This window comes from Drosophila melanogaster, chromosome X (assembly GCF_000001215.4).
Source record: "Drosophila melanogaster chromosome X".
Lineage (NCBI taxonomy): Eukaryota > Metazoa > Arthropoda > Insecta > Diptera > Drosophilidae > Drosophila > Drosophila melanogaster.
In genome coordinates, this window is record NC_004354.4 from 22443014 (window position 1) to 22455721 (window position 12708).

General features: G+C 41.3%; 4 protein-coding genes across 11 annotated transcripts; 2 read left to right on the forward strand and 2 right to left on the reverse strand.

The window, feature by feature from the left end:
• The first annotated feature begins 1213 nt into the window (after positions 1-1213).
• CG14621 (uncharacterized protein) lies at positions 1214-4795 on the forward strand. Of its 4 annotated transcripts, none has more exons than NM_001298594.1 (5): positions 1648-1743; positions 1805-2295; positions 2762-2970; positions 3036-3161; positions 3518-4795. In NM_001298594.1, exons 2-5 carry the CDS (start codon positions 1968-1970, stop codon positions 3974-3976), a joined length of 1122 nt encoding a protein of 373 aa, NP_001285523.1. In that variant the 5' UTR covers positions 1648-1743; positions 1805-1967; the 3' UTR covers positions 3977-4795. The 4 variants fall into 4 exon arrangements, with proteins under 4 accessions (NP_001285522.1, NP_001285523.1, NP_001285524.1 ...); NM_001298595.1 differs by having other exon boundaries at positions 1736-2029; positions 2115-2295; positions 3518-4168; NM_001298593.1 differs by having other exon boundaries at positions 1214-2295; positions 3518-4168.
• Positions 4170-6478, reverse strand: CG14615 (uncharacterized protein). Of its 2 annotated transcripts, none has more exons than NM_001298596.1 (2): positions 5519-6390; positions 4170-5123 (listed from the first exon to the last, which is right to left on the reverse strand). In NM_001298596.1, exons 1-2 carry the CDS (start codon positions 6220-6222, stop codon positions 4913-4915), a joined length of 915 nt encoding a protein of 304 aa, NP_001285525.1. In that variant the 5' UTR covers positions 6223-6390; the 3' UTR covers positions 4170-4912. The 2 variants fall into 2 exon arrangements, with proteins under 2 accessions (NP_001285525.1, NP_608459.1); NM_134615.3 differs by having other exon boundaries at positions 4728-5123; positions 5519-6478.
• A 245-nt stretch (positions 6479-6723) lies between these two features.
• Positions 6724-8450, forward strand: tilB (touch insensitive larva B). The gene is made up of 5 exons (NM_134616.3): positions 6724-6760; positions 6835-6941; positions 7004-7850; positions 8023-8235; positions 8297-8450. The coding sequence occupies exons 2-5, from the start codon at positions 6932-6934 to the stop codon at positions 8412-8414; spliced, it is 1188 nt and encodes a 395-aa protein (NP_608460.1). The 5' UTR covers positions 6724-6760; positions 6835-6931; the 3' UTR covers positions 8415-8450.
• Positions 8432-12409, reverse strand: wap (wings apart). Of its 4 annotated transcripts, none has more exons than NM_001298597.1 (6): positions 12261-12409; positions 11649-12046; positions 11381-11573; positions 10718-11177; positions 10478-10659; positions 8432-10415 (listed from the first exon to the last, which is right to left on the reverse strand). In NM_001298597.1, the coding sequence occupies exons 3-6, from the start codon at positions 11569-11571 to the stop codon at positions 10217-10219; spliced, it is 1032 nt and encodes a 343-aa protein (NP_001285526.1). In that variant the 5' UTR covers positions 11572-11573; positions 11649-12046; positions 12261-12409; the 3' UTR covers positions 8432-10216. The 4 variants fall into 4 exon arrangements, with proteins under 4 accessions (NP_001285526.1, NP_001245798.1, NP_608461.1 ...); NM_001258869.3 differs by having other exon boundaries at positions 8749-10415; positions 11649-12074; NM_001258868.3 differs by having other exon boundaries at positions 9255-10415; positions 11649-12191.
• Positions 12410-12708: the final 299 nt, after the last annotated feature.

The window sequence follows — 12708 nt, forward strand, 5'->3', positions numbered from 1 at the left end:
AGACTTTTATAAATAATGCTAAATGATATCCAATGGCAATCTTCGTAGGGATTGTGCTGCTGGTGCTTGGTGTTCCTTTATCAATTTTTGTTGAAATGTTGAAACATTTTTCATCCTTTAACGCTGATTGAAGTTCTTTGACCTCAAGGGTTGTGGTGGTGTCGATTTGAAGACGGTTGTATTTGCACCGATCCGAATTTACAACAAGTAAAATCGCAATTAAAATAAACAGCCCGAAAATATGTGATCTTCTCAATAGAACGAATAACACAGTATATTATGAATGCTTTTAGGCTGGAAAAAATACTGTTCAGTCAAATGAGTAAGCCTAGTGGTACCGATGAAGAGTGTTTGGTTTTTATTTTATACAAAATTTATTTCTGACCCCACCTCAGATATGACAAACTAAATTTTGCCGTCCGCAACAAAAGTTATCGCGAGTGCTGTTTGTGAAACGAAACGCAGGTAAAAATACGTATAAAATATAAAAGAATTTATTAATTAATTTAATGGAGGGCCAAAAGTGTTATCGTAAATATTGAATTTAATAACTTAAATGGTCAAGGTGCAGTACAAAAGTAATTGCGATCTTCGGAATTGAAACTGTAAAAATTGTTGCCTCTCTATTGTCTGGAAAACAGCTTAAACAGCTGTTTACTATGTATGAAACACTCCGATAGCAAATTTTGCACAAACTAGAGAACCTAAAAACTAAATCAACAGATCAGACCAAAATCGAAATCGAAAAAAAACGATTACCGATTACATGCCTGAATATATACGTTGTGAATACACGTTTTTTACATTGCTCAAATGTCCATATGTGGTTATCCGAACAAGGATTTTTAATTTAACGACATTTCTTGCATTTAATTAACTCCTACCACTGTAAAACGGTTTTGTTTTAACCGATAGTTTTTTAGGCTTTTCACCGAAGTTAATTGGTACAACCTGTATAAGGGAAAAAATCCGCAAAATAGTTCGGATTTTTCGAACGCTTTTCAAATTCTCTTTTAGACTTCAAAGTTAGCCAAAAGCTGCTTAGATCGTTAGATGTTTCTGTCTTTGTAATAGATAGCTAGATAATATGAAATTCCTAACAGCCCTCGTGTTCCAAACTCCACCGCTCCATATTCGCTGCTAAATTATTGATGCTAATTTGACACACATATATGATGTGCATTATCTAACACCGCTTGATATTAATGACATCTATTCTTTATTTGGACATGATCCAGTTAAAAAGTTTACTTCAATAATTAATGTCAAATCAAAGCTACTAATATTAATATATAAAACTTCACACTTCTAATTCCACACTGCTCATTTCTCACAATATAAAATCGTATGACTTAAAGCATATCGATTACATTCCCATCATTCATCGCCATCTGAAAACACAATCAGATTCCCATAAACGATTCTCATACACGATTTATTTTATAGCTATACTTGGATATGCATCAAATACAAATACAAAACCCTCGGTTATCAAAACCCAGAAGGAAGGACGAAATTTGATTAGCCATGTTATCAAATACGTTTTCGAATGATAATTTGGCAGGGAAATAAACACTATCAACCGTCTACAGTTCTTAAAATAATGCATTAGCTTATTTTTATTTGGAAATAACTTATATATGTATATACTTTTGTTTTAATTTTGACGGAACTGTTGCATACTGGAGTACAAAATTGCGGTTTATCGAGAGCGTTTGGGGTAAAAGGGCTTTTAACAGTCTGGTAACACTGACAGAAAACAAAAAACAGACGACGTTTTAATAGACGATTTAAATTTTAAAAGAACAACAGGCGCAATGCAATAAGCCCCGCGTGTCGGATTGTCAGCACCATCAGCAGCTCCAGGACCAGGTCTTGCCACTTGCCCCTCGCCCGTCGCCAACGATTCGCGGTAGAATCGGCACCGCACCTAAGCCACGAGAGCACGGGCCAATCCCAGACGAAAAATGCTAGGCAAGCGGACTGGGTCGCGGCACATAGCGGTCGTGCTGCTGATGTGCCTCTTCTGGTACGTGATCTCCTCCAGCAACAACGTGATCGGCAAGATGGTCCTGAACGAGTTCCCTTTTCCGATGACCGTGACTCTGGTGCAGCTGTGCAGCATCACGCTGTACAGCGGACCCTTCTTCAACCTGTGGCGGATCCGGAAGTACCAGGACATACCTCGTCCCTACTATTACCGCCTTATTGTGCCGCTAGCGCTTGGCAAGCTCCTGGCCTCCGTCACCTCGCACATCTCTCTATGGAAGGTGCCAGTTTCCTACGCGCACACGGGTAAGTCAAGTGCCCGCCAATCTAGTGGTATCCCAACACGTCAGCAGAATCTGTGTGATGTGCTTGGGAGGAAATTTCCAAGCGGCAAGATGTGATAACGATCGTGTCGCTGATATGTACTTGGCATATTGACATTATATTTATGTTCCTTATTACAGTACCAATTATCTTGAAGAGCTATTCAAAAAATTATATTTAAGGTAGTTGTACATTTCCAAGGTGTTCAAGCATTTTAATGATCAATGTAAACGCTGTAAAGTGATATAAAAAGTTGTTGTGTCAATGCTTAATCCAACAACTAAATCCGATTTCGAAACAATTATAAAAAGTAATGCTTAAGTACAATTTAGTTAATATTTATGATTACCGCCAAACCATTGATCAACGAATTTAAGTTTAAAGTAGGTTCTTATTTTGCCGGTAAAGGAATAGGTCTTAACTTTAATACGTTTTTATTCTTTAACAGTCAAAGCCACAATGCCACTATTCACCGTCGTCCTGACACGCGTTTTTTTTGGTGAGAAACAACCGACACTCGTGTACCTGAGCCTGCTGCCCATTATCACCGGCGTGGGAATAGCCACAGTTACGGAGATCTCCTTTGATATGATGGGCCTTATCAGCGCCCTCATCTCCACAATGGGCTTCTCCATGCAAAACATTTTCTCAAAAAAGGTAACGCCCCCGCAGAGTCTGTTATTGATTCCATTACATTTGTAAATTACCTTTATCGTCGACAGGTTCTCAAGGACACCAACATCCACCATTTACGGCTGCTGCATTTGCTTGGCAAGCTGTCGCTGTTCATCTTCCTCCCCCTATGGCTTTACATGGACAGCTTTGCAGTATTCCGCCACACGGCCATTGTGAGTAGGGTACCTTATTCTGCACAAATGAGCAACATCTGATCTTCTGAATAGTATTTTTGATAGGGCGCTAGTTAGGGTTACCTTTCGTCTTACCTTTCTATCGTCTACTTCTTTATGTGTTCCTTATTATGCCAAATGACATTTCCCTTGCATTTGTCTTGGATGTCATTGTTAATATTATTTAAGAAAACAAGTCCTTTCCAAGCAAATTAAGTAAATACACACGAGCAATACAAGATTAAAAGTGTATTCAACACTAAATACTTTGGAAGAAAACTAATGACCAAAACCAAAGTTATGGAGAGGAATTTGTGCTTAAAGTTTTTAACTAACCCAAATTTGCGCTTTTACAGAAAAACCTAGACTATCGAGTTATTGCCCTGCTTTTCGCCGACGGTGTCCTAAACTGGCTGCAGAACATCATCGCCTTCAGCGTCTTGTCTCTGGTGACTCCGCTCACCTATGCGGTGGCCAGCGCATCGAAGCGAATATTTGTGATCGCAGTATCGCTCCTAATCCTGGGCAACCCAGTGACGTGGGTCAATTGCGTAGGCATGACGCTGGCCATTGTGGGTGTGCTCTGCTACAATCGCGCCAAACAGCTTACGCGGGGTCGCGAGCAACCGACACTGCCGCTGTCGCAGACTAGCTATGTCAAGTACTCGCCGCTGGAGCAACAGGCAGATCCGTACTACCGGGGATCGGTCAACGGGAAGCTATCCAATGGCTTGCACAGAACGCCCGGAAACAGTCTGCTGGCGAATGGCAGCGGAATGCCGAGCGGGACGGCAACGCGGCTACTATTTGTTTAGTGTGTAGTTAGTGAATGTATCCAATAAGCGGGTTAGCTAAATAGTATTAACCTGTGACGACCACCATCCAAATTCCGACTCTCCCCTCTTTTATATATATAAATATATATATGTATTTATATTATTATATTATATTTATATTTATATATTTATATATATATATATATAGTGTATATATTAAATATGTTTGACTAAAGAGGCGCAACTCTAAAATTAATAATTTAATTGAAGAAGCAACATTTTTATTTTCAATCGAATTTAAAGGAAGTGGCTTCAACCCCACAAAACAATGTCACAACCGACTTTTGAAACATTTAAGTTTGCTTCTTTAATATGATTGAATTAAAACATGAAAATAAGACGTAAAAGGTGCGTAATCAATACGGCTAATGAATAGTAGTTAAAGTAAAGGGACTGAAGGAGTGTCTTAATTCTAAGATATTATCGCTCTTAATGTTTCGCAAAATTTTCAATTTAAATCCCGTTGAGAGAAAACGACACACTCTTACGCAAGGTGTATAAAATGCGTAACCCTATGACATACTTTAGCTAATTAACTCGAAAATGTCAAATTTGATTCAGTCAAAAGTGCGTAATATATGTATATATACCTAGAATGCAATGCAATGCTGTAAATAAAATGTATTTTTGATATTGTTTTGGAGGCGAGCCGTATGTGTAAATAAGTAGTTCGAGTCCCCGATTTCCATATCCCCTCCCGCCCGCTAGTTTCGAATTTGTTTTCGAATTTCATTAAGCCGTAAAGTGTATTCAGAAAGCGTGTACGCATGTTAAATGCCAAAATAAAATTGTTGATGTATGTACATGTACATAGGCAAAGCAAATGCAAATCGCCTCGTCTTCTTCTTGACCTCACCTATTTACCAGTTGTCTAACTATCCAGCACCGTCGCCAGTTCTTTGGCGACCGGAGCGTCTATGAAGAATTCGGTACCAGCTTAATCCACTCATTGACCAGATCTTTCTGGTACCCGATCCGCTTGAGCAGCGCCTCCGACCGCCAGTTAGTAGCGACAATCCAGGCCGTTAGGGTGATCTCCTCGCCCCGAGCAATTTCTCGGCTCATCGCAGCGGCTAGGAGGCCACCTAGTCCTCTACGCTCCGCCTTGGGCAGCACTTGCAGCATGCTAAAGAGAAATAAAGAGAAAAGTTTATCGTGGACTAGCTCTGTACAGAGATGCTTATCATTTGGAATACATATATTATCATCGTTACTATGCCGACAGTGATGCTGTTCACAGGGATTATGAATTGAGTTCTTAAAAACCATAAGAGTTACTTTGTTAATTAAGTTACATACATATGTGCTAGCAATCGCATCGGCATGAATATAAAAGAAGAACATTATTAGTGAGATCATATATGTTTGGAAAAGCCAGATCACATTGTTTCAGCATTTTTATTTGACCTTTTGGTTTCTTAACTGTTGCTAAACTACATCCCTTTTGTGAACAAAAGCACCATACTTAAGTTGAAATGCATTGCTGTTATCGCGTGCATGATATATTTCAGATATACGCACCCCAGTCCGGAAAAGTCGTTCTGAAAGATCCAGGCAATCAGTTCCCCAGTGTCGCTTCGGCAGATGCCCAAGGATTTGTTGAAACGGACGAGCGCCTGGAGATAAGTGAGTGAGCCTTCACCCTTGTTAGGCCAGGAATCGTGCACCATGGCTGCATCCTCAGCCCTCAATCGCCGAATCTCGAACTCAGAGGGCAGATCTGGAACTTTTGCACAAAAGGCATCCTCGTGCGACAAAACCATCCCGAAACACTGGCGTGGTTGAATGGCGGTGACCCCGCGGCTGACGGCCAACTCTTTGACTCGATTACAAAATCCCAGATCAACGTTGGTCAGCAGGGCTCCCTGTGTCCACTCGATGAGCTGCGTTTGCTCCAGGCATTCCCACAGCTCCGCGGCTCCATCTGGCTGCCAGCTGAAGAAGGAGACGCTCTGCACGATGTCCCGATGAAGGCTCACATAGGTGCCCCACGTCCGGAAGTTTCCCCTTCGATGGGTGTAGAACTGCTTTCTCAGAGAAATGTGGTTCAGATCATTGCGCGGTATTTGAGCCTCGCTCAGCTGGCGGTCCCATTTTCGCTGGTTGTACAGTAATAGGTAGTGGAAGTTCCTTATACCGAATTTAACTTTGTATAGATCAAGCAGTTCGTCCACTTCGCTATCGCTAAGTGGCCGCAAGATATCACCGTTCTTATCTGAACTCATTGCCGGTCTATATGTATCTGTCTGTCAGCCGATTCGATTTGAATTTAGTTTTTGTGAACCTTCCGCCTGCCCGCTGCTAAAAGACTAGAGAGCTGGCCGCAGTAAATGCGTCGCTGTTAATTCGCTAGTTAAACTACTTAATTGTAATTCAGCTGATTAGATTTCTCTCGTTTGTCCAGGGGCGAAATTCATTCAGAGCGGGCAGCATAGTGGGGGCGCTATGAAATATATGTAATTATTATCTGGGATTAGAAACTAATTACATATTATCTGGGATTGGTTAACTATGCCCATTGCAAGGCTCGTATAAAAAATATGTAAAATGTAGAATTTTGTTATATTTTTTCGTTTTTATTTTTATTTTTTATTATCTGGCGAATTTCTATCGGTATACGAAACACATTTTGGCCACACCTCTCCAACGTCCACAAACCAATCCAAACTGTCACGCCCGCTAGTGAAAAATCATTTTTATTTGTTTTCGATATCGATATCGAGAAAAATGTCAAAATTTCAAAATTTCTCGCCCGCTTTTGAAGTATGTACATTGCTGAGTAACGAGTTTTGAATAGTATAGTATTTATTATTTTATTCTCCAATAATAATAACGAGGAATGTGGAATATAAAATTGCCTAGCAACGGAGTTGGCCTGGCCCTTTTCGGCTTGTGGAAGTTTATTAACTTTCATTACAGCACACATTCGGCAGTATGGTGCTTAGTGAGTAATTGAAATTGTAGAATAGTAATGTTAACGTACCAATTAAACTGACTAATCCGCAGTCACCGAAGAGCTGGTCCGCAAGAAATCAGAGCACAATGAACGTCTAATCAGCACGCTGGAAGAGATCTCCTTGCACCAGGAGGACATCGAGGTAATTGAACACATCCAGAACTGGTGTCGCGACCTCAAGATCCTACTCCTCCAATCCAACCTGATTGCGCGCCTGGAGAACTTGCACAAGCTGAAGCGCCTGGAGTACCTCAATGTGGCCATCAACAACATAGAACGAGTGGAGAATCTGGAGGGCTGTGAGTCGCTTAGTAAACTGGATCTTACTTTAAACTTTATAAGAGAGCTAACCAGTGTTGAGTCGCTATGTGGCAATTACAATCTCCGCGAGTTGGTACTCATTGGTAATCCTTGCGTGGATTATCCGCACTACAGGGACTACGTGGTGGCCACCTTGCCACAGCTGAACAGTTTGGATTGCGTGGAGATCACTCCCTCGGAACGTCTGCGAGCGTTGCGGGAACTGTCCAAGAACCGGTCCATCATTGTTCAGAAGCAGGTAGAACAGGACATCGAACGTGATGAGCAGCGTATCCGGGTGGCGAAGCAGCAGTCCGCTCTGGCTGAACATTGTGCCGGCATAGAGGACGAAGAAGAGCGCATAAAGGCCTTTTGGCAGGCGAAGAGCGAGCACTGCCCGGAGATTCGCACAGAGATCGCTCGGCAACACCGATTGGGACGGGAGCGGCACGAAACCAAGTCCCCACTGGACCCTCTGAAGCCACAGCGCAACCTCTTCGCTCCTTGTGGCAGACCCTACAATCTGAACCAGGCCAAACTGCCCTTTAAGTTTCGGGATGAGGCCGACCATTACTTGCTCCAACTGGAGGTGTACAGGTAAGCTAGGCTAAGATGTCTTAACCAAACTTATACATATCTTACAAGTTATCACCAACATATTACATATGTATATCGATATTGGTATTGCTTGATCGTTTCTACGCCCCAATCATATACATACACTTCAAAATTCTTAATTAATATTGCATATGTATATTCCTTCGCCCAGACACCTGGATACCTCTCTAATTGACGTCGATGTGCAGACCACATACACTAGAGTCACCGTCAAAAAAAAGATCTTCCAGATCGCGTACAGCGAGGAGGTCAAGCCGGATGAGTCCACTGTGCAGCGTTCCCAGATTACAGGTCACCTTGTGGTCAATCTTAAGAAGCTAAAAGTTAACGAGCTGCTGATAGCCAAGAAAAGCCCGACTAAAAGGTAAGTTCATCCAGTTCATTGTATATCATGAACCACAAATCCTAGCTACCTTTTCATGTAGCCCTGCCGCCCCTTTTGATGCAGGAAAAAAAGATGGGAAACCGGAGGAAGCGTTTCACGGAGGAGTAGTGGACATCAGCAACATTTGTGCACCCGAAGATCTTCCCGATTTAATTTGAGACTGTGTTCATTATTTAAAAATGGTTTATTTAAATATTTGTCTGATTTGGTTTGTTTTCTCAAACTCCTCAGTGATCTTTTGTTTTGTTTGGTTTTTGTGATCCATCCATTCCATCGATCAATCATTAGCTTTCTAGTAAATACTTTAGCCCGATCGGATGCTCATATATATATGCGCTTGAGTGTGTGTGTGTGTGTGTGTGTGTGTTTGTGTACATATACATTTCATATATAAATGTAACGTAAGTCGGATAATGCAAAACAGGGCACACGAAAATAAAGATTAAATTAAAAATTATATTCTAACTTGGTTTTTTTTCGATTATTTTTTTTACGGAAACCGTGGTTTGCCAAATTAATGAAAATGTCTTCGCCTAGTGGCTACGAGCGTATAAAATATATCCAATTCCAAATTCCATAGACTTGATTTCAGTTTCTTACTCTTCTGCAGCAAACGAAAAAGTATTCGGATATGAGGATATAAATTCCCGTGAAGTGGCCTCTTAAATGGCTATACAAAATCAGGGCCTAAGTTGGTTTTCGTTTAAAATATGCCTTTCATGCTGTATTTACAATACACGATCATCGGGATTATTATTACTGCTATCGCTTTCTGTATACATATTTATATATAAGTTGTGAAATTGCTATAAATTACAAGATACATAAAAAAAATGTATTCGATTTTATCTGAAAAAGTCGCTTTGTCCTGTGGAAAGTATGGGATGTGGTTAAGATTTGAGATTATTGATGGAGGGTCGTGTCTTATCTGAAATGATCATAGTTTGTTTGCTTATTTTCGCTCGTTTGTTAAATGGATATAGCAACAATCTTGTATTCTCTCTCGCTCATATATTTCGGTATTTGTTTTATCTTTTAGTTTGTATCTTTAAATAGTATTGTATTCTAGCTGTGTTGTGTGCAGTTCGTCATCAGTTTCCTGGTTTGGTTTTTAATCTTTAATCTATGTAAGTATTTCGCTTATTTCTTTAATTCATTTCATATTATGTTTGTTTTGCAATTGCTTAAGTCCATGGTTTTGCTTTTGTTTTTCTTTATCTCTTGTTTTTGTCGTTTTTCCGTTTTTTGGATCTGTTACAAAAATCGAACAAAGTAAAAATATTTCGAAAAAGCGTTGTTGCCGGCTACTTTTTTACCTCTCATTTTTTGTTCTCTGTGTATTTTTGTGGTTGTTGCTGTTTTGACCAGACTCGAAAACTCGATTAACAGCATTCATGTTTGAAAAAACGAGGTAGGACATTGTGTTATAATAAATATGATTTCTTTTTCTTCTGCATTCCATTTGGGTTCGTATAAAAACGAAATAAAAAAGATTAAGCGGCTCTAATTGATTGGAGTTTTCGGGGGTGTGAGTGTCGGGATTTGTCAAGTGTGAAATAAACTACAATTATAAAACATATTTTGGTTATACCTTATATAATTACATACTTGTTAGATCAACTCAGCTAAGAATTCTAGAATAAGTGCTTCGTCCTCTTCTCTTTCCCTCAAACTCATATCTTTCTTTTAAGCCCTTTCTCTTTCCATTTCTCTGCCTCTATATCCGTCACTTTCACATTTTCTCTCTCTCGACAGACAGTAAAATTAAACAAACTGCGGACGCGTGTTGACAGAACTAATCCAACTTAAGCTCACTGCTTTCCGCTTCCAAGTTACCAACAGCAAATGTATGTTTATTTGTGGGTGTTGTGTGTTTTTCTGACTTGCTTCTTTGTTGACTGTGCGTTGTTCAGCAATTGCAGTCAGGTGCTTCAGCAAGGACCAGACCAAAAAAAATTACTTAGACCCGCAGGATCTCGCACGCTTTGTTATAGCAAATGGCTATCCAGTCGGGCTGTGTGGCACCCCACTGAATCTGATTGACTTCGCCCTCGGCAGCTGTATAGGCTAAAATTGGATCCTCGATTGCACGTGGCATTTGTTGTATATCCCAGATCAGTGCTTGGTGATCATCACCGGCAGTGCAGATGTGACAGGAACTGCAAACCAAAATACAAATTGTTTAGGCACATTTTAGGTTTAAGGAATCTTATAGTCTCACCTATGCGGCGCCCACGCAATACCGTTGACGCACGCTCTGTGATTGCTCAGTCTTGCAACGGGTGTACAAGGAACACGAACATCTAAAATTATTACTTCGCACGAGTCCATGGCAACGGTGGCTAAGTAGTTCGGGTCCTGTTTGTTCCAGGCCAAGCGCAGCAGCGCCGTATGAGCAGGATCCTATTGGATTTATCGTTATGTAGTCATCCGTTTTTGTGTTTTCGCGCGTTCTACTTACCTCATATATAATGGTCGAGTGCTCCAAGTGCCGCAGATCAAACATGCGCACCGACCCGTCCGCTCCCACCGAGGCAAACATGTCCCGACCGCCGCCGGCCCGCGAAAAAGCAATGTCGTATACTTCCTTGTCATGGGCAATCAATTGCGTCTTCACGTGTCCTGCCACATAGACGCGAGCGTGCGGCTGTCCGGTCTCCAGTCCCCAGATAGTGCAGGTTGTGTCTATCGATGAGGTTCCCACCAGATTGGGATCCACCTCGTTCCAATCAAACGAAGTGAGGGGAGCGCAAAAGTCGCTGTTCTTGTTGTTATTCAGTACGCACTCGAGCCGCGTGTCCGGTTCCCCGGCACGCCACACCCGCAAGTAGTCGCCACTGGTGGCCAACAGATCCGGATAGACACCCTTGGAGTCCGGGATCCACATGATCTTGGTTGTCGGATATGGATGATCAAAGGTGCTATTTGAAGAAGAAATAATCTGTCAGTGAGGAAGGGGATTTCGGAAAAATGGTTCGTATAACCAAATAACTATTCATATTTAAAATGATTACAATAATATCAAAACTGCTTATCATTTTATATTATTTTTTAAAGATAATATACGAAATATAAAATGAAAACAGAAAGTAGAAGGGATCAGCTAAACAAATATTCGGTATACCTCTTAGCACTAAATTCGCTGGTGTCCTCGTCCAGGCTGATGATCTGTACCTTGTTGTTGTACTCCTCGATGAAGCTGCCCAGTGCGAGCCGGAATCGCTTGTCCGGCCTTACACTCCAGTTCATGGAGTACAGTGGCCATGGCGCGAGATATTTGTAGATCTCCTTGCGCTTTCCGGCGGTCGAGGACATAACTGTAGATATGGAAAAGGATCAGCATGAGAATCTAGGACTCGTATTCGAATTCGGAGTCTGGATCAAGAACCCACCTGAACTGTGTGATTGGATACGGATATCCAGACCAAGACGAAGATCAAGACTTGGATGACAAGGTGCTGCTGAGTTTTCTCAATGCCGTTTAGCTGGTGGCCGGCCTAATGACGACGAGCTCCTTTGGTGATGATGACGACAATGATGATGATGGCTGATAATGACCACTCACAGCAGCGGACAACTCAAGAAAACTTCATGGAATGGGAAACAAAGGTCTTTGCTTGCCACTCGCATTTGCACACTTTACCGGCTTGCTTTTCCTTGGCTTTTCCTGTAGCTTTCCTCTTTTCCGAGATTCACATCATTTTGTGCACTGGCAGTATTGCCAGCTCGCCCGTTTTCCGACTAGAGTCCGTCCGTCCGTTTGCCGTCGTTATTCCGGCGAAATTTAGGTCTGGAGGACACCGATCGGAGAAGTCGAACTGTACTCAATCAACAGGGCGAAGGAATTAATTCAACGGCGTGCACATCGCGACCGCAACGCATCCGTTTGGCCAGCAAGTGGAATTGTGCCCGGCACTCCGTATAAGGTGGCAACACTAAAACGTAATGCGACGCGAAAATTCGTTTGTGGCGGTCCTTCGATGGGCAAGCTGCCCCGGTTTTACCTTATAATTTGGTTAAGTTTCCAATCCAACCACAGTTTTCTGAAACAGCACGGTCGGAATTACACGGAATTAGTATTCAAAGAACTTTTAATACATTCTTTTCGACAGAATTTTCACACAAAAACAGTGTGACCGCGCAGATAGCTATAAGAAATACCTTGTGCAAAATCATTGTTATATACCAGATAAACAAAATACTATTTATTTAAAACAAAATTCTGTATTAAATTATATTGAACTGTAATATATAATATTCTAGGCTTGACTTTAGTCTAATTAAGAATTGAAAGTTGTGTGTTTATTTCCACCCAGAAATCTTTTCCCTGGAACTGGAAATATAATTCGATTGGCGTTTTGTGCAAAAACTATTAAGTTTGAAGCATATTTTTCAAATCCCATATGATGGAATTCTGTGTAAATGGAACATTAAGAAGGCCTCTGCTCATCT